This window comes from Pristiophorus japonicus, chromosome 1 (assembly GCF_044704955.1).
Source record: "Pristiophorus japonicus isolate sPriJap1 chromosome 1, sPriJap1.hap1, whole genome shotgun sequence".
Lineage (NCBI taxonomy): Eukaryota > Metazoa > Chordata > Chondrichthyes > Pristiophoridae > Pristiophorus > Pristiophorus japonicus.
The window spans coordinates 480,771,071-480,792,385 of record NC_091977.1 but is presented as its reverse complement, the minus strand read 5'-3'; the positions used below and the strand labels follow the sequence as shown (position 1 = coordinate 480,792,385).

Sequence of the window (21,315 nt, the reverse complement as noted above, 5' to 3'; positions counted from 1 at the left end):
TTGGTAATAAAGATAACTGGTCACAGAGTGACCTTCTCTCAAATATGGACCTCGTGTGCATTTATACTGTATAGTAAGGACATATCATTGGCGACGAGAAACTGGGATTCAAACCACGCGAGCATGGCCACGAGCAGCACAGAAGAGAGGTACTGTTTTGGTGATGATTGGGACGACTTTATTGAGAGACTACAGCAAAGTTTTGTCACTAAGGAATGGTTGGGACAGGATTCGACCGACAAAAGCAGGGCTCATTTCCTGACGGTTTGTGGATCCAGAATGTACTCCCTGATGAAGGCCCTTCTAGCGGCAGAGAAGCCGGCGGACAAGACGTTCGAAGAGCTCAGTAAGTTGATCGGGGAACACCTTAAACCGGCGAGCAACATGCACATGGCGAGACACCGGTTTTACACGCACCGGCGGCGAGAAGGGCAAAGCGTTCCTGACTTCATGACAGATCTCCGGTGACTGGCGAGCCTATATAAGTTCACAGATGCATGCAGAGCGGAGATGCTGCGAGACTTTTTTATTGAGGGCATCGTGCACACTGGGGTTTTCAGGAAACTGATTGAGACCAAAGATTTGACCTTGGAAGCGGCAGCTCTGATAGCCCAGACATTTAACTCAGGGGAGGAAGAGACCAAATTGATGTATGACAAAAATCTTGGCTCAAATGCAGTAAACGACCATGGAGTTAACATTGTTAACGCGGCATACAGTTCTCTAGGCAGACAAGGGCAATCGGACATGCCCCAGCATGCAGTCGAACCCAAAGGGGGAATTCAACAGAGACAATGGCTAGCTGAACGGCGATTCATGCCATCGCAATGGACAATGCGGCCAGTAATGGGGCCATCAACACCTGTTAACGGTGCGCTTAAGGACAGTTACAGAGACAATCGACTGGCAATGGACCTTTTGTTTCCAACAATGAGGCCTCCAGCTCATGCTGGAGGTGTGGAGGCAAACACCCAGCCAGAGCTTGCAGGTATCAGCAATATATCTGCAGAAACTGTAACGTCAGCGGTCACTTGACGCGTATGTGCAGGAAGCCTGCAGCCAGGTTGATATATGAGGAGGACGGGCCTGATGTAAGCCTTACGAGGCCAAATGAATACGCTGGAAGCTGAAGTTCAGCGAGTTCATGTAGAGCATATATACAGCTCATATACCAGGGTGCCACCGATAATGATGAAAGTGCTCCTCAATGGCATCCCAGTATTAATGGAGCTAGACATGGGGGCCAGCCAGTCCCTGATGAGTATCAAACAGTTCGAAAGGTTGTGGGTGTCCAAGGCCAGGAGGCCAAAATTATTGCCGATTGACGCACAGCTACGGACATATACAAAGGAGATCATTCCGGTGCTAGGTAGCGCCATGGTAGTCGTACCCACAAAGATTCGGAGAACAGGTTGCCACTCTGGATTGTCCCAGGGGATGGTCCCGCACTACTGGGGAGGAGTTGGCTTGCTGTCATGAACTGGAAATGGGGCGATGTCAATGCAATTTCTTCTGTCTAGTGAGTATCATGCTCACAGGTCCTGGAGAAATTTGACTCATTATTTCAACCCGGCATCGGCACTTTCATGGGGGCCAAGGTAGTGATTCACATAAACCCGGACACCAGGCCAGTACACCACAAGGCCAGAGGGGTGCCGTACGTAATGCGGGAAAAGGTAGAATGCGAATTGGACCGCCTGCTGAAGGAAGGCATCATCTCGCCAGTCAAATTCAGTGACTGGGCGAGCCCGATCGTGCCGGTGCTCAAGGCGGATGGGTCAGTCAGGATTTGTGCCGATTACAAGGCCACCATCCAAGACCAGTACCCGCTACCGAGAGCGGAGGACCTCTTTGCGACGCTATCCGGTGACAAACTTTTTCAAAATTGGACCTGACCTCAGCTTACATGACCAGGAGCTGGCGAGTGAGTCGAAGAAGCTGACCACCATCACGACACACAAGGGGTTGTTTGCATATAACAGATGTCCGTTCGGAATTCGTTCGGCCGCCGCGATCTTTCAGCGAAATATGGAAAGCCTCCTCAAGTCGATTCCAAGGACGGTGGTTTTTCAAGATGACATCCTCATCACGAGTCGCGATACTGAAGAACACCTCCACAACCTGGAGGAGGTGCTACGCAGACTGGCCCGGGTAGGGCTGCGACTGAAAAAGGCGAAGTGCGTCTTCTTAGCTCCAGAGGTAGAATTCCTGGGGAGGAGGGTAGCAGCAGACAGAATCAGACCCACTGCGTCCAAAACGGAACCCAGACCCCATAACACGACAGAGCTGCGTTCGTTCCTGGGGCTCCTGAACTATTTTGGTAACTTTCTTGCCAAATTGAGCACGCTGTTAGAGCCGCTACACATGCTTCTACGCAAAGGTCGCGATTGGGTCTGGGGGGGACAGCCAGGAAAGGGCTTTCAATAGAGCATGCAACTTGTTATGCTCCAACAAACTGTTAACATTATGACCCATGTAAGAAACTTGTTCTAACGTGCGATGCTTCATCCTATGGGGTCGGGTGTGTGTTGCACCATGTGAATGCCAGTGGTCAGTTACAGCCGGTAGCTTATGCCTCCAGAAGTCTGTCCCAGGCAGAAAGGAGCTACGGGATGGTACAAAAGGAAGTGCTAGCATGTGTATATGCAGTAACAAAAATGCACCAGTACCTGTTTGGCAGGAAATTTGAGCTGCAGACAGATCACAAACCCCTAACATCCCTTTTGGCCGACAACAAGGCCATAAATGCAAATGCATCGGCCCACTTACGTTAGCCGCCTATGACTACACAATTCGGCACAGACCGGGCACTGAAAACTGAGCCGGTGCACTCAGCAGGCTCCCACGACTAACCACTGAGGGGGCAACTGAGCATGATGCTGAGATGGTCATGGCTGTTGAAGCTTTCGAAAGCAAAGGCTCACCCGTGACAGCCCATCAGATTAAAGTCTGGACAAATAAAGACCCGCTACTGTCTTTAGTTAAGAAATGTGTCCTGAATGGGGACTGGGCAGCCATGTACGGGGCATGCCCTGAGAAATTTAAACCGTTTCATAGGCGCAAGGATGAACTCTCGATTCAGGCCGATTGCCTACTGTGGGGAAACTGAGTAGTCATGCCCCAGATGGGCAGAGAGGTGTTTATCAGAGAACTTCACAATGAGAACCCGGTCATTGTCATGATGAAGGCAATTGCCAGGTCACACATTTGGTGGCCAGGGATAGATGCAGACCTGGAACTTTGTGTTCGCAGGTGCAACGCGTGTGCTCAGCTGGGCAACGCATCCAGGGAATCCCCCCTTAGCCCCTGGTCCTGGCCCGCCAAGCCATGGTCATGCATCCATGTGGACTATGCAGGTCCTTTCATGGGAAAAATGTTTTTGGTTGTAGTAGACGCCTACTCCAAATGGATTGAGTGTGCCATTTTTAATTCAAGCACACCCTCTGCCACGGTAAAAAGTCTACAGGCAATGTTCGCCGCCCATGGTCTACCGGATGTCTTGGTCAGCGACAATGGCCCGTGCTTCACAAGCACTGAATTCTAGGACTTCATGGCAGGCAATGGAATCAACCATGTCAAATGGCACCGTTCAAGCCGGCCTCAAACGGCCAGGTGGAACGAGCAGTGCAGATAATCAAACAATGGATGCTCAGAATCCAAGGGGGTTCCCTACAAAGCCACTTATCACGCCTCCTGTTGGCCAATAGATCCCAACCACACTTGTTCACAGGGGTTCTACCCGCAGAGCTGCTAATGAAAAGGACGCTCAAAACCAGGTTATCCCTTATACACCCTACTATGAAAGAAATCGTTGAGAGCAGGCATCAGTCACAATGCGACTACCATGACAGGAATGCGAGGGCACGATGTATTGATGTCAATGACCCTGTTTTTGTCCTTAATTGTGTTGCAGGGCCCAAATGGCTTGCAGGCACTGTGATTGCCAAAGAGGGGAATAGGGTTTTGGTAGTTAAACTTACCAATGGACAAATCTGCCGCAAACACGTGGATGAAACTAAAAGGAGGTTCAGAAACCCCATAGAAGAAGCAAAGGAAGAATACGATGTAGAGTTTACTCCACCATAGGTGACCAAACACCGGAACCAAATGGAGGAGAGCCCAGTCACTGTGGGCAGTCTGGACAGGCCCGAGACACTGCAAACAGCAGACACTCAGGCCAGCGCCCAACAACCCCAACTCAGGCGCTCTACAAGGAAGCGTAACCCACCAGAGAGACTTAACCTGTGATCCCAATAAGACTTTGGGGGGGAGGTGATGTCATGTATTCAACTATCATTGTAACCCATGTATAAGCTGACCTAAGTTGTACATCTTGAGAACATTGACCACAAGGGGCGAACTTGTGGGAGACACTCCTAGCCTGGACTTTCAGGTATAAAAGGGGAAGCTCCACCCATCTTCATCACTTGAGGTCTTGGTAATAAAAGGTAACTGGTCACAGAGTGACCTCCTCTCAAGTATGAGCCTCGTGTGCATTTATACTGTATAGTAAGGACATATCATGATTGAGCAGATCATAGCTGCAGAAGTATTGTGATTAATAGAGGGCCAAAAGTTAACAATTGGGTGTTTGAAAGTGCCATTATAAGTGACTTTGGGGATAGTTTTTCTCGGGGCAGGTGCAGAAGGATGTGCAGTTGGAATGGGAATGCGAGTATTAAGGCATACAAGGAAGTGATCAGAAATTGCATAGAATGTACAGCGCAGAAACAGGTTATTGAGCTCAGCCAATCCATGCTGGCGTTTATGCTCGTCTTGTCTTGTCTGTTATTGAGAGGATGAAAATAGAGAGGCCACACGAGATGGCAAGTTTGAGGGAGTGGCCGTAAGTGGTAGTGGAGGGAGTGGGAGGAGAATTTATTTGAAGGGAGGACAGGAGGGAAGTGAACTCAGACGCAGGAGGGCAAGGTGAGTTGAAATGGAAGTTGAAATCTCCGAGGATGTGAAGTCACTCGGTACAAAGACTGAGGAAGGAAAGGAGTGAGGATATCTTGGTGAGAAACCTGGCTTGCGGCTTGGGTGGGCGGTAGAGAATGAGAATTTTAAAGGAGAGACGAGACGGGTGGAACAAGGTGAGATGCTCAAAGAGGGAGAAGGGGCCGAGAAGTAGGGGGACAGGCCAAGGTGAGATTTGGTGGTAAGGGCCTCACTGTTGCATCGCAGCAGGTTGGGCACAAGTACAGAGTAAAGGCTCCAAGTTACATCGAAACGTAGAGCTGTCATTACTTTGACTGCCACAGAGAGGTTTGTGCTGATTGAAGATTATCAATCTGGAGGTGACATATGTTGGATAGCCTGAGCCCACAGGTCAGTGACTACATCCCTGGACAGCCTTAGCCTTTGCACACACTGCTCCTCTGTCAGGGACAGGTCATTGATTCTTCGGCTGTGCACACGGCCCAGTAATAGTAGTAGTAGTAGTGAGTAGTCGTAGCTGCTGATATGAGAAACCTTCACCCCAATCTTCTCTCGGTCTCCTGCGATACAGGATGCCACATATTGCAGCCATAACAATATAAAGTAAATGGTGCAATTTTAAAAGGGGTGCAGGAACAGAGCGACCTGGGGGTTCACATACACAAGTCTTTGAAGGTAGCAGGACAAGTTGAGAAGGCCATTAAAAAGGCATATGGGTTCCTTGGTTTTATGAATAGAGGCACAGAGTACAAAAACACAAAAGTTATGCTAAACTTTTATAAATCACTGGTTGGGCTCCAGCTGGAATATTGTGGAACCACACTTTAGGAAGGATGTCAGGGCCTGAGAGAGGGTGCAGAGGAAATTTACTAGAATACCTGGGATAAAAGACTTCAGTTACGTTAAGAAAATATGGTTGTACTCATTAGAACCGAGAAAGTTAGGGAGAGATTTAATTAGGTGTTCAAAATTATGAAGGGTTTTGATAAAGTAAATAATGAGAAACTGTTTGCAGTGGCAGAAGGGTTTGGTAACCAGAGGACACAGATTCAAGGTAATTGACAAAACAACCAGAGGCGACACGAGATAATTTTTTTATTGCACAGCATGTTATGATGATCTGGAATGCACTACTTGAAAGGGCGGTTGGAAGAAGATTCAATAATAACTTTCAAAATGGAATTGGATAAATACTTGAAGGGGAAAAATTGTAAGGCTACAGGGAAAGAGCGGGACGAATTGGGTGACTCTTTCAAAGAGCCAGCACAGGCACGATGGGCTAAATGGCTTTCTTCTGTGCTGTATCATTCTATGATTCTATGGATGTGCGCTTTCAGTTATGTGGAGAGACTAGAGAAGCTCAAAGTGTTCTCCTTAGTGCAGAGAAAGTTAAGGGAGTGTTCAAAATTATGAAGGGTTTTGATAGACTAAATAAAGAGAAACTGTTCCCTCAGATGGGTGGGTCGGTAACCAGAGGACACAGATTTAAGATAATTGGCAAAAGAACCAGTGGGGAGATGAGTAAAAAAGTTATGTGCTAGAATGCACTGCCTGAAAGGTTATGGAACAGATTCAATAGTAATTTTCAAAAGGGAATTGGATATATACTAGGAAAGGAAACATTTGCAGGACTATGGGGAAAAAGCAGGGGAATGTGTCTAATTGGATAGCCTTTCAAAGAGCTGGCATAGGCATGGTTGGCCAATGGCCTCCTTTTGTGCTTAAGGTCCTATAAACACTCACCAGCATGGTAACCTGTCCTGGAGATACAAAAACTCCAAGTCAGGTTTGGAGCAACATAAACCAATGGAGTATTTATAGCACCAAATGAAAAATAGCCACAGCTGGATTGTGTAGTCTTCAACAAGCCCTTAATTGCTGTTTAACACTGATTGCCAAATAACACCAGAATATTAATTCTATAAAATCTTTTTTCACCGGGCAGAAAATTCAGAATTCTGCAACCGGTAGAAATTTCTTTGTGTGTTTACATCCACTTCAATTGCTAACTTCCATAATTATCTGTGGAAAATCTACCTTAATGTTATTAAGATTGTCAATTTAGTGCAAATATAAGGTGAGTGAGTTATGGGCACATGCACTGTAAGCCCACCTTCACGGGAAACTAGCTAGAGACTGCTACAACCTAGGACCTTTACAGCCAGCAGAGTGAGGAGATCGAATTGGGCTGGATTTGAACTCACATCCCAAGGGTCAAACAATTGTATCCGATTATAGTGTTCCTAGTGTTTCCTATTCACAAATGTCACAGTAGTAGATTGTCATGATGTTACACAACAGCAGCTAAGAGCAGCCATTTTGTGTACAATTCTCCAAAGAAGGTTTGCATACAAAATGGCTTCGACCCAGCAGTTCTAATGGCTGAGGAGCAAAACTCATCATGAGAGGAACCCATGTCATGGTGTAGGACTCCCATACTGTCGACAGTTAGGACTGTTCAGATAAAGCTTTCACATTAACTTCACTGTCACATACCTGTTCCTGTCCAGCTATCGGAACCGAGACCTCGGGCTCCTCAAGCTCAGGTACCGAGTCATCGCTATCTGATTCATTGCAAGACCCTGGTAACACAAAGCAGCAGCATTAGTGAGACAGAGTCACTTAGACACATATATGCTCGAGAAAAAGAAAGGCAATTTTAAATTGGAAGTACAATCCACTGACTTTCTCCATAAAAGGAAATATTAGTGCCTCATTCAATCTGTTTTGTAGTGTTCTGAAACCTAGAGTTGCTGGTTAGAGGAAGACAGGGAGTGGCCATTTTGTTTAGCACGCCTCTTGCACTGACATTATAACGGTCTTCTCTAGTATCATAAAGCTATTCTCTTTATTAACTCTAATCCCATTTCCCAGCTCTCTCTCTACTCTAAATATTTTTCTTCGCATGGTTCCCTCTTAACTGTTATGATCAACTCAGCTTGAATATCCAGACAGGATGCATCTAATGAGCTCTTGAATCAGGGGTGTCTGGAGAAAGGAGGAAACGTAGGAACAGGAGCCCCTCGAGCCCATTATGCCATTCAATTAGATCATGTCTGAGCAGTACCTCAACTCCATTTACGGTCTTTGCTTCACATCCCCCAATATCCTTATCCAACAAAAATCTATCAATTTCAGTCTTGAGAGATATGGGAAGAAGGTGGGTAGGTAGTGCTGAGACCAGTCAACTCGGGGCAGATTTGGGCCCTCATGCTCTTTTCGGCTTCCTAATGAAAAACATTGATGTGGTGAATGTCCGCAGGTGTTTTCTCTCTAGTCCGCTGTAACTATGGTGAGAGAGCCATGGAATTTAAGGGGAAGTTAGATATGTACATGAGGGAGAAAGGAATGAGCTGAAAGGGTTAGATAAAGTAGGGTAGGTGGAGGTCGTGCGGAGCATAAACACCGGCACAGACCTGTTGAGCTGAATGGCTTGTTTCTATGTTGCAAATTCGATGTAATTCTGTGTGAACCCCACAAAATTTGTCTCAACTTTCTGCTCTTCTGCTAAAGTTACAGCAGAAGCACGAGAACCCCGCCCCCCCCCATCTCCCCTGGAAATTAACCCATTAAATTTATTGATACGTCCTTACTATACAGTATAAATGCACACGAGGCCCATGCTTGAGAGGTCAGTCTGTGACCTGTCCTTTATTCCTTAGCACTCAAGTGATGGAAGTGGGTGGAGTCTCCCCTTTAATATCTGAAGGTCCAGGTTAGGAGTGTCTCCCACAAGTTCACCACCTAGTGGTCAGTGTTCTCACGGTGTACAACTTAGGTCAGATTATACATGGGTTACAATGCTGGTTGAATACAGGACATCACCTCCCCCCCAAAGTCTTATTGGGATCACAGGTTGAGTCTCTCTGGTGGTTTACGCTCTCTTGTAGAGCGCCTGAGTTGGGGCTCCAGTTGTTAGGCGCTGGCCTGAGTGTCTGCTGTTTGCAGTGCCTCAGGCCTGTCCAGACTGCCCACAGTGACTGGGCTCTCCTCCCTTTGGTTCCAGTGTTCGGTCACCTGTGGTGGAGCGAACTCTATATCGTGTTCTTCCTCTGCTTGTTCTATGGGGTTGCTGAACCTCCTTTTTGTTTGATCCACGTGTTTGCGGCAGATTTGTCCATTGGTAAGTTTAACTACCAGAATCCTATTTCCCTCTTTGGCAACCACAGTGCCTGCCGCCATTTGGGCCCTGCAGCGTAGTTGAGAACAAAAACATTGCCCGTAGACTTTCTACCGTGGCAAAGGATGTACTTGAATTTAAAATGTCACACTCGATCCATTTGGAGTAGGCGTCTACTACAACCAAAAACATTTTTCCCATGAAAGGACCTGCGTAATCCACATGGATGCGTGATCAAGGCTTGGCGGGCCATGGCCAGGGGCTAAGGGGGACTTCCCTGGGCGCATTGCTCAGCTGGGCACACGTTTTGCACCTGCGAACACAAAGTTCCAGATCTGCGTCTATCCCTGGCCACCAAATGTGTGACCTTGCAATTGCCTTCATCATGACAATGCCCAGGTGCTCATTGTGGAGTTCTCTGATGAACACCTCTCTGCCCATCTGGGGCATGACTACACGGTTTCCCCACAGTAGGCAATCGGCCTGAATCGAGAGTTCATCCCAGCGCCTGTGAAATGGTTTAAATTACTCAGGGCATGCCCTGTACATAGCTGCCCAGTCCCCATTCAGGACACATTTCTTGACTAGAGACAATAGCGGGTCTCTATTTGTCCAGACTTTAATCTGACGGGCTGTCACGAGTGAGCCTTCGCTTCCGAAAGCTTCAACAGCCATGACCATCTCAGCAGCTTGCTCGGTAGCCCCCTCGGTGGTGGCTAGTGGGAGCCTGCTGAGTGCATCGGCGCAGTTTTCAGTGCCCGGTCTGTGCCGAATTGTATAGTCATAGGCGGCTAACATGAGTGCCCACCTCTGTATGCGGGCCGATGCGTTTGTTAGGGGTTTGTGATCTGTCTCCAGCTCAAATTTCCTGCCAAACAGGTACTGGTGCATTTTCTTTACAGCATATACACATGCGAGCGCCTCCTTTTCTACCATCCCGTAGCCCCTTTCTGCCTGGGACAGACTTCTGGAGGCATAAGCTACCAGCTGTAACTGACCCATGGCATTGACATGCTGCAACACACACCCGACACCATAGGACGACGCATCGCACGTTAACACAAGTTTCTTACATGGGTCATATAGCGTTAACAGATTGTTGGAACATAACAAATTGCGTGCTCTATCAAAAGCCCTTTCCTGCTGTCCCCCCAGACCCATTCGCGACCTTTGCATAAGAGCATGTGTAGCGGCTCTAGCAGCGTGCTCAATTTGGGAAGAAAGTTACCAAAATAGTTCAGGAGGCCCAGGAACGAACGCAGCTCCATCGTGTTACAGGGTCTGGGTGCTCTCTGGATCGCTTCTGTCTTGGACGTAGTAGGGCTGATCCCGTCTGCTGCTACCCTCATCCCCAGGAATTCTACCTCTGGAGCTAAGAAGATGCACTTCGCCTTTTTCAGTCGCAGCCCTACCCGGTCCAGTCTGCGTAGCACCTCCTCCAGGTTGTGGAGGTGTTCTTCAGTATCGTAACCCGTGATGAGGATGTCGTCCTGAAAAATAACCGTCCCTGGAATCGACTTGAGGAGGCTTTCCATATTTCGTTGGAAGATCGCGGCGGCCGAGCGAATCCTGAACGGACATCTGTTGTACTCAAACAACCCCTTGTGTGTCGTGATGGTGGTCAGCTTCTTCGACTCACTCGCCAGCTCCTGGGTCATGTAAGCTGAGGTCAGGTCCAATTTTGAAAAAAGTTTGCCACCGGATAGCGTCGCAAAGAGGTCCTCCGCTCTCGGTAGCGGGTACTGGTCTTGGAGTGACACCGATTGATGGTGGCCTTGTAATCGCCACATATCCTGACTGACCCATCCACCTTGAGCACCGGCACAATCGGGCTCGCCCAGTCACTGAATTCGACTGGCGAGATGATGCCTTCCCTCAGCAGGCGGTCCAATTCGCCTTCTATCTTTTCCCGCATCACATACGGCACCGCTCTGGCCTTGTGGTGTACTGGCCTGGCGTCGGGTTTATGTGAATCACTACCTTGGCCCCCATGAAAGTGCCAATGCCGGGTTGAAATAATGAGTCAAATTTGTCCAGGATCTGTGAGCATGATACTCGCTCCACAGAGGAAATTGCATTGACATCGTCCCATTTCCAGTTCATGACAGCGAGCCAACTCGTCCCCAACAGTGCGGGACCGTCCCCCGGGACAACCCAGAGTGGCAACCTGTTCTCCGAATCTTTGTGGGTCATGACTACTGTGGCGCTGCCTAGCACCGGAATGATCTCCTTTGTGTATGTCCGTAGCTGTGCGTCAATCGGCGATAATTTTGGCCTCCTGGCCTTGGACGCCCACAACCTTTCGAACTGTTTGATACCCATCAGGGACTGCCTGGCCCCCATGTCGAGCTCCATTGATACTGGGATGCCATTGAAGAGCACTTTCATCATTATCGGTGGCGTCCTGGTGTATGAACTGTATACGTGCTCCACATGAACTTGCTGAACTTCAGCTTCCAGTGATTACCCCCAGCGTTCATTTCTGCAATTTCTGCAGGTATTTTGCTCATCTCTGCAAACTCCAGCTGAGTGTATGCCTCCCTGCCTCCAACATGAGCTGTTGTTGGAAATAAAAGGTCCCTTGCCAGTCGATCGTCCCTGACTGCCCCTGTTATTGTCTTTGAGTGCGCAATTAACAGGTGTTGATGGCCCCATTACTGGCCGCATTGTCCCTTGCAATGGCGTGAATCGCCGTTCAGCTTGCCATTGTCTCTGTCGAACTCCCCCTCTGGGTTCGACTACATGTTGGGGCATGCCCGATTGCCCTTGTCTGCCTAGAGAACTGTGTGCTGCGTTAACAATGTTGAATCTCTGTCCCAATCATTCCTTAACACTGTACCTCACGTCTGTTCTGCTAGTGGCCATGCTCGCGTGGTTGAAATCCCAGTTTCTCATCGCCACTGATACGTCCTTACTATACAGTATAAATGCACACGAGGCCCATGCTTGAGAGGTCAGTCTGTGACCTGTCCTTTATTCCTTAGCATTCAAGTGATGGAAGTGGGTGGAGCCTCCCCTTTTATATCTGAAGGTCCAGGTTAGGAATGTCTCCCACAAGTTCACCACCTAGTGGTCACTGTTCTCATTGTGTATAACTTAGGTCAGATTATACATGGCTGGTTGAATACATGACATTTATTTTGCAAGATCACAACATAAATCCAGGTGAGGTACGCAATCCCATTTTAGCTCATCCTATCTAGAAACCTTTCCAACTGTTGGGTTACTCTGCTTAAAACTCGTTCGGACATCTGTCCTGAACTGTATTAGACTGTGCTCCCTTATTCTAATGTCCTTGAAGAAGTGCTCTGGACTAACCTGATCAATGCCATTTAAATCTTACAGAAAGCACCCCATCAGTCACCTCCTTTCAAGGCTAAATAAGCCCAATTCTCTCCAGCCTCTCCTCATCTTGCAAACCTTTGAATCCAGAGATCAGCCTTGTGTCTCCTCTCTGCACTGCCTCCAGTGTCACCTTTTGTGCCTTGGTGACAACTGGGCATAGTATTGTAGGTGCAATCTGACCCAGAATACAGTTTTAAGCGTGACATCCTCAACTGACCTAGCAATATACTTCCTCTGTTGGTTGATGCTCCACAATGGTTTGATCTGTTAAGTGGCAAATCTAGTTTCATTCTCAGCTCTCTCTCTCTCCATCACACCACTGACTTTTAAAGAAGCTTCCTAAATATCAGGCTCTTGGCTTTGAGTGCCAAGATTCACAATATTGCACAGATCCCAGCTAACACTGACATAGCCTTTGCACACCTCACCATCACCAATTTTTCAATAGACATTAAAGCTGCACTCCCTCCCCCTGCTAATTTCCAAGGGCAGTTCGGTCCAGGCAGAATATGCCAGACCATACGTGGGTGGACATATGGTAATTAGATGCAGCTGAGGGATATGTAGCCTCCACTGTATTCTCCACATTTGCCAACGCTGGATGTCATGCCTGGCAACCACAGTTGAACGGACGGCAGAGGGTGGGGAGGACATAATAAAAGAGAGGCGCCTGTGAAAATGCTCACAGAGCACAGCCCCCATCAGCAAACAGAATTTCATTTTTTACAGGGGTGGGAAAAATGTTAAGAAACAGGCACGCACAGCAGCTCCCTCTTTCTTCCAGTAGGCCCAGAGGCCTGCGCAAGTAAATCTCCAACCCTGGTTTGGCACAACTCTCCGCTACTTATATGTAAATCACCCTGGAACTGGTAATATGGCCAGGGTCAGGCCAGGGTGCACTCTGGGGCAGAGATTCTCCCTAATCAGAAAGCCGAGGCCATTGTCCTTTTACATACTTCAAAAGGGAACCTCATTTGCATTACAGATAGGGAGTTTTTTTTTTAAAACGTTCTTGAGATGTGGGCATCGCAGGCAAGGTCGATATTTAATGTCCATTCCTAGTTACCGTGAGAAGATGCTGATACAACGGAGGGGCTTGCTAGGTACTTCAGAGGCCAGTTACGAGTTAACTACATTGGTATGGGACTGGAGTTACATATAGGTCAGACTGTGTAAGGACGGCAGGTTTCCTTCCCTAAAAAACATTAATTACCTCTGTTAATGGTGGTGGTCTCATGTATCCTTTGCCTCACTGGGATCTGGGCATCCCTAGATTCCGATTTAACAGGGTCATCCTGGGGAGAGCTCCTTCTCCGGACGTCTCTAAGTGGGATCGGGAATGGCAGCTCATTCTCACTGGAGGAACTTGAATCGGACGGACTAAAAGCATGACGTGTCTGACGGTCGGGCTCGATGTCCGAGGACCTGGCTTCAGCTTGGACGGAGTGCGGGTGCTCACCTCTACGGCACTGCGCGGAGATCTGCAGGGCTACAAAAATATGTCTTTTAAAGCTGTTGCGAGACAGAATATTTGTATTACGAGTTAGATTTCTTTACCTTTTAGTATTGAGAAACCAAGGTGAAGTGACACAGGCCATAGGACAAAGCACCGCCAAGGTTGAAAAGAGCAGGAGAAAAGGTAAATCAGCAAGTAGTGACGCCAAGCTTTGATTTTAGAAGTCAAGTCTGTGAGCTACTTGTGGCTTCCAAACCCTGGGAATCCAGCCCATGAATGTCCAGGGTCCTATGTGTGCTTATATGCCTTCATCGTTGGGTTTTGCTGTTTGAATGTTGTGGGCCCAGAGTTTTGGAAAGGGCTGTTCTTAGAGCTGTGGATAAATCCTGACTCAGAACACCAAGATATGTATCAGCAACTTGAGATCAATGCAAATTAATGAGAATGTGGATTTAAAGCTCAGCTACTCCTGCCTCGGAGTCAGAAAATCATGAGTTTAAGTCCCACTCTAGACGCTTCAGAACATGAATCTAGGCTGACACTCCAGTTCAGTACTGAGGAAATGCTGCACTGTCGGAGGTGTCACCTTTTGGAAGAGATGTTAAACCGAGGTCCCATTTGCCCTCTCAGGTGGAATTAAAAGATCCTGCGGCACTACTTTGAAGACCAGCCGAGATCCCCCACCGGTGTCCTTATCAATATTTATCCTTCACTCAACATCACTAAAACAGATTATTAACAGGTCATTTATCCCACGCGGTTTGTGGGATGTTGCTGTGCGCAGATTGGCTGCCGTGTTTTCCTACATTACAACAATGACTAGACTTCAAAAGTACTTCATTGACTGTAAGGCGCTTTGATATGTCCTGAAAGGTGCTGTATAAATGTAAAAACAAAATATTGCGTGTGCTGGAATCTGAAACAAAAACAGAAAATGCTGCAAATATTCAGCAAGTCAGGCAGCACCTGCGAAGAGAGAAACAAAGTTAACATTTCAGGTCGATGACCTATCGTCAGAACTCAAAATTACAGATTTTAAGCAAGTCATCATCATCATCATAGGCAGTCCCTTGGAATCAAGGAAGACTTGCTTCCACTCTTAGCATGAGTTCTTAGGTGACTGTACAGTCCAATACGAGAACCACAGTCTTTTGAAAGCCTTTTGAAAGTCCAAATACACCACATCCACTGGTTCTCCCTTGTCCACTCTACTAGTTACATCATCAAAAAATTCCAGAAGATTTGTCAAGCATGATTTTCCCTTGATAAATCCATGCTGACTTGGACCGATCCTGTCACTGCATTCCAAATGTCTGCTATTTCATCCTTAATAATTGATTCCAACATTTTCCCCACTACTGATGTCAGGCTAACCGGTCAATAATTACTCGCTTACTCTCTCCCTCCCTTTTTAAAAAGTGGTGTTACATTAGCTACTCTCCAGTGCATAGGAACTGATCCAGAGTCGATAGACTGTTGGAAAATGATCACCAATGTATCCACTATTTCTATGGCCACTTCCTTAAGTACTCTGGGATGCAGACTATCAGGCCCCGGGGATTTATCGGCCTTCAATCCCATCAATTTCCCTAACACAATTTCCCGCCTAATAAGGATATCCTTCAGTTCTTTCTTTTCACTAGACCCTCGGTCCCCTCGTATTTCCGGAGGTTATTTGTGTCTTCCTTCGTGAAGACAGAATCAAAGTATTTGATCAATACTTTGTCTGCCATTTCTGCCATTTCTTTGTTCCCCATTATAATTTCACCTGAATCAGACTGCAAGGGACCTTTGTTTGTCTTCACTAATCTTTTTCTCTTCACATATCTATAGAAGCTTGTGCAGTCAGTTTTTATGTTCCTGGCAAGCTTCTTCTCGTACTCTATTTTCCTCCTCTTAATTAAACCCTTTGTCCTCCTCTGCTGAATTCTAAATTTCTCCCAGTCCCCAGGTTTGTTGCTTTTTCTGGTCAATTTATATGCCTCTTCCTTGGATTTAACACTATCCTTAATTTCCCTTGTTAGCCATGGTTGAGCCACCTTCCGTTTTATTTTTACTCCAGACAGGGATGTACAATTGCTGAAGTTCATCCATGTGATCTTTAAATGTTTGCCATTGCCTATCCACCGTCAACCCTTTTAAGTATCATTTGCCAGTCTATTCTAGCCAATTCACGCCTCAAGCCATCAAAGTTACCTTTCCTTAAGTTCAGGACCCTAGTTTCTGAATTAACTGTGTCACTCTCCATCTTAATAAAGAATTCTACCATGTTATGGTCACTCTTCCCCAAGGGGCCTCGCACAACAAGATTGCTAATTAGTCCTTTCTTATTACACATCAGCCAGTCGAGGATGGCCAGCTCCCTAGTTGGTTCCTCGACATATTGGTTCCTCGACATATTGGTCTAGAAAACCATCCCTAATACATCAGGAAATCCTCCTCCACCGTGTTGCTACCAGTTTTTTAGCCCAATCAATATGTAGATTAAAGTCACCCATGATAACTGCTGTACCTTTATTGCATGCATCCCTAATTTCTTGTTTGATGCTGTCCCCAACCTCACTACTACTGTTTGGTGGTCTGTACACAACTCCCACTTGCATTTTCTGCCCCTTGGTATTCCGTAGCTCCACTCATACCGATTCCACCTCATCCAAGCTAATGTCCTTTCTTACTATTGCATTAACTTCATCTTTAATCAGCAATGCCACCCCACCTCCTTTTCCTTTCTGTCTATCCTTCCTAAATGTTGAATACCCCTGGATGTTGAGTTCCCAGCCTTGGTCACCCTGGAACCATGTCTCCGTGATGCCAATTACATCATACCCGTTAACTGCTATCTGCGCAGTTAATTCGTCCACCTTATTCCGAATACTCCTCGCATTGAGGCACAGAGCCTTCAGGCTTGTCTTTCTAACACATTTTGCCGCTTTAGAATTTTGCTGTAATGTGGCCCTTTTTGTTTTTTGTCTTGGGTTTCTCTGCTCTCCAATTTTACTATTCTCCTGTCTATATTTTGCTTCTGCCTCCTTTTTATTTCCCTCTGTCTCCCTGCATCAGTTCCCTTCCCCCTGCCATATTAGTTTAACTCCTCCCCAACAGCACTAGCAAACACTCACCCTAGGACATTGGTTCCCGTCCTGCCCACGTGCAGAACCGGTTCCAATGTCCCAGGAATTTGAATCCCCCCCTTCTGCACCACTCCTCAAGCCACATATTCATCTGAGCTATCCTGCGATTCCTACTCTGACTAGCACGTGGCACTGGTAGCAATCCTGAGATTACTACTTTTGAGGTCCTACTTTTTAATTTAGCTCCTAGCTCCCTAAATTCGTCTTGTAGGACCTCATCCCGTTTTTTACCTATATCGTTGGTACCTATATGCACCACGACAACTGGCTGTTCACCCTCCCTTTTCAGAATGTCCTGCACCTGCTCCGACAGGCCAACACAGTTCAACATAGAAACCGGTTGGGCTTTTACAACAGATCGATCTGATACCATCAATTTGTAACCCCGCCAAAGATGAAAGTTCTGCCTTATGGTTCTATATGTGAATTCACACACAATGTTGGAGGAATATTTATGGCTTTTTCCCCCTCAATCTGTATCAATTTAGATTTCCATATTTCCTGCTCTCATTAAGGCGCTAACCCTTGTTTGTGGGGGTCAGGGTGGGAAGGGCAGTTCTTTGATCTTTAAAACCCATCTGAACTGAGTGTAGGTTTAAAGTCTCATCGAAAGGTCGCCACCAACAGGTCAGCACTCCCTCAGTACTGCACTGTGAGTGTCAGCCTGCATTAAAATGGCAGAGTAGAGCCATGACCTTTTGATCCAGAGTTGCTTTCAACTTAGGCAAACTAGCACATAAAAAAGATTGACGGTGGTCTGATTGAAGTGTTTAAAATATTAAAAGGATTTGACACAGTTGATACAGAGAATCAAGAATAAGGGGGCATAATCTTAAAATTAGAACCAGGCCATTTAAGAAGTGTAATCCAGGCAAAGTGCAGTGGAAATCTGGAAATCCCTCCCCCAAAAGGCTGTGGATGCTGGGGTCAATTTTCAAGATTGAGATTGATAGATATTTTTTTGAATAAGGGTATCAAGGGATATGGAGCTAAAATATGTAAATGGAGTTGAGATACAGATCGGACATGGTCGAATTGAATGACAGAACAGTCTACTCCTGTTGCTATTTCTGTGCCCTTGCCAGTGTCCCTCACTCACCGCTTATTTTAGACACGTGAACTGATGGCTGGATAGACCTGAGGGGGTGGTGGGCAGTCATTTTATGCAATGCTCTCGCTGTGATACAATAATAATTCAGCCGCAAATAGCGCCTTTCACGACCTCAGGACATCCCACATCATTTTACAGCGAATTAAATACTTTTAAAGTGAAGTCACTGTTGTAATGTAGGAAAACACGTCAGCCAATTTTCACACAGCAGGATCTCACAAACAGCAATGAGATAAGTAAAATAGATCATCTGTTTTTTAATGTTTTGGTTGAGGGATAAATATTGGCCAGGTCACCGGGAAAACTTCCTTGCTCTTCTTCGATTCATGCCATAGGATCATTTACGTCCACATCAGGAGGGAAAACGGGGCCACGGTTTAATGTCTCATCCAAAGGCACCAACTCCAACAATGCAGCACTCCCTTCGGGCTGCACTGAAGCGTCAGCCGAGATTACATGCTCAAGTATCTAGAGTGGGGCTTGTACGCACAACTGCCCAACTCAGAGGCTGACACCTGAACTCATGAGAATCCATGATGCACTGCTACCCTTTTTTAGGCTATGGCCCATACCTGCCAAGGTCGAATTGCCTGTCGACATTCACCAAATGGATACACACAAGAAAAGTGGCTACTCAATTGAGATAGCAGACAGTTGCCAAGACAAGCAAAAATGAGGCAGAAATGAAACAGGAAAATTGGAAAAAATAACAATTAGAAACATAGAAACATAGGGCTCAAGTTTGCCCCCATGCTTAGAACGGTGCAACTCCATGAGTGGTGCTGACTTTTTAGAACAAAAACCGCACCTAAAACTTACCTCGGTATTCTCCCCGTTGCTAGAACGTTCCAGGCCCTTGGCGCAGCACAACACAAGCTGTGGGGGGCGGATCCAGGTCCCGGCGCTGAAAACAGTGCCGGGACCTCTGCACATGCGCGCTAGAGTGTGCGCGCATGTGCAGTAGCTCCAGGCTGCCGAGGCTGCGTGGGAGGGGCCCGAAGCACGCCGCCCCTAGCCCTGGCCGAATGAGGTCACTGGGGCGGCGAAGATTGGACTCGACCTCCCTCGTCTTGAGCTTCAGCTCCCGCTCCAGCTTCCCCACGCACCCCCCCCCCCCCCCCTATTCAGGTCCGCTGCCGCTCTCCTCCCCCCCCCCCACCCCCGTTCAGGTCCGCTGCCGCTCTCCTCCCCGCCCCCCCCCACCGGTTCAAGTCCGCTGCCTGCCGCTCCACCTCCCACCCCGTTCAGGTCCGCTCCCGCTCCGGCTCCCCCCCTCACTCCTCCCACCCCCCTCCTCCTCTCCTCCCTCCCCTCCTACTCTCCTCCCTCCCCTCCCCTCCCTCCTCTCCTCTCCCTCCCTCCTCTCCCCTCCCCTTCCCTCCCTCCCTCCTCTTCCCTTCCCTTCCCTTCCCCTCCTCTTCCCTCCCTCCCCCTTCCTCCCCCCATCCCTCGCTGTCAGAAATACAGAGAGACACTGACAGAGAGCGAGACACTAGGGTGGGGAGGGGGGGGGAAATCCCAGAACGCTGTTGGAGGGCTCCCGGTGCTGCAGTCGATGAGTAGAAACTTAATTTTTTAATTATCGATTTTTTTATTTTTTGGATTGATTTATTTATCATTTATTATTGATGATGGCTCTTTATTTGTAAAAGTGACATGTTTCATGTTTGTAAACTTCCCTCACCTCCCCCCAATCTCTCATTCCCTACGCCTGATTTCTAAGTGTAGGCAAGGTTATTCTGACCGTACAAAAATCTACACTTACTCCATTCTAAGTTAGTTTGGAGTAAGTTTTCACTGCCTAAACTTGTAAAACAGGTGTAAGTGGCCAGATACGCCCCCTTTTGAAAAAAAAAATCTGTTCTAAAATGAAACTGTTCTAACTCACTAGAACTGGAGCAAACTAAATGCTGAGAATTGCAATTTCTAAGATACTCCATTCTTAACTAGTTGCTGCAAAAAAATAGGAGCAACTCAGGCCGAAACTTGACCCCATAGAAATTTACAGCGCAGAAGGAGGCCATTTCGGTCCATCGTGTCCAATCCAGCCGACAAACAGCCACACGGCCCTTGGTCAGCAGCCCTAAAGGTTACATATAAACCTATGAACAATGACGGAAAGGCAAAGAGCACCTAGCCCAACCAGTCCGCCTCACCACAACTGCGACACCCCTTATACTAAAACATTCTACACTCCACCCCAACCGGAGCCATGTGGTATCCTGGACAATTACGGGACAATTCAATGGATTAACGGGTGGAAGTTACTGTTTGGCAAAGCTCAAGTAGGAGTCAGTCTCAGAATAAGGGGTCGGCCATTTAGAGCTGAGATGAGGAGAAATTTCTTCACTCAGAGGATTGTGAATCTTTGCAATTCTCTACTTCAGAGAGCTGTGATGCTCATTGAATATATTCAATACCGGGATCGATGGATTTTTAGGCACTAAGGGATTCAAGGAATATGGGGATAGTGCGGGAAAGTAGATTTGATGTAGTTCAGCCATGATCTTGCTGAATGGTCTATTACTCCATTTTTTTCAAACGGGTTTATAACTTAAATTAAAATAGCTGACAGAGGATTGTTATATAGTGAATTAAACGTTCTTCTATATATCAGCAAACTTTAGTCTCTATCCTTAAAAAAATATTAATTCGCTGGGAATTTCCTTTGGGTAAAAGGGTCACCATGTATGAGGCACAAACCATATTTACTACAACAACAACTTGTATTTATATAGCGCCTTTAGCATAGTGAAACGTCCCAAGGCGCTTCACAGGAGTATTATGAGATTAAAAAATTGACACCAAGCCACATAAGGAGAAATTAGCCCAGGTGACCAAAAACTTGGTCAAAGAAGTATGTTTTAAGGAGCATCTGGAAGGAGGAAAGAGAGGCGGAGAGGTTTAGGCAGGGAGTTCCAAGGCTTGGGCCCTAGGCAACAGAAGGCACAGCCACCAATGGTTGAGCGATTATAATTAGGGATGCTCAAGAGGGCAGAATAAGAGCAGCGCAGACATCTCTGGGGGGGGTTGTGGGGCTGGAGGAGATTACAGAGATAGGGAGAGGTGAGGCCATGGAGGGATTTGAAAACAAGGATGAGAATTTTGAAATCGAGGCATTGTTTAACCAGACGCCAATGCAGGTCAGCAAGTACAGGGGTGATGTGTGAGTGAGACTTGGTGTGAGTTAGGACACGGGCAGCCGAGTTTTGGA

At 47.1% G+C, this 21,315-nt stretch overlaps 1 protein-coding gene across 3 annotated transcripts in view; it reads right to left on the bottom strand.

Moving 5' to 3' along the window:
- The window catches only part of LOC139276769 (NAC-alpha domain-containing protein 1-like), a 97,340-nt gene that overhangs the window by 12,224 nt on the left and 63,801 nt on the right, over positions 1–21,315 (bottom strand). For all 3 annotated transcript variants that reach the window (XM_070894777.1, XM_070894790.1, XM_070894783.1), the window contains 2 exons: positions 13,617–13,892; positions 7,435–7,520 (listed from right to left, as the gene is read on the bottom strand). In XM_070894777.1, coding sequence (XP_070750878.1) covers positions 7,435–7,520; positions 13,617–13,892 — 362 coding nt within the window. The remainder of the gene's footprint in view (positions 1–7,434; positions 7,521–13,616; positions 13,893–21,315) is intronic.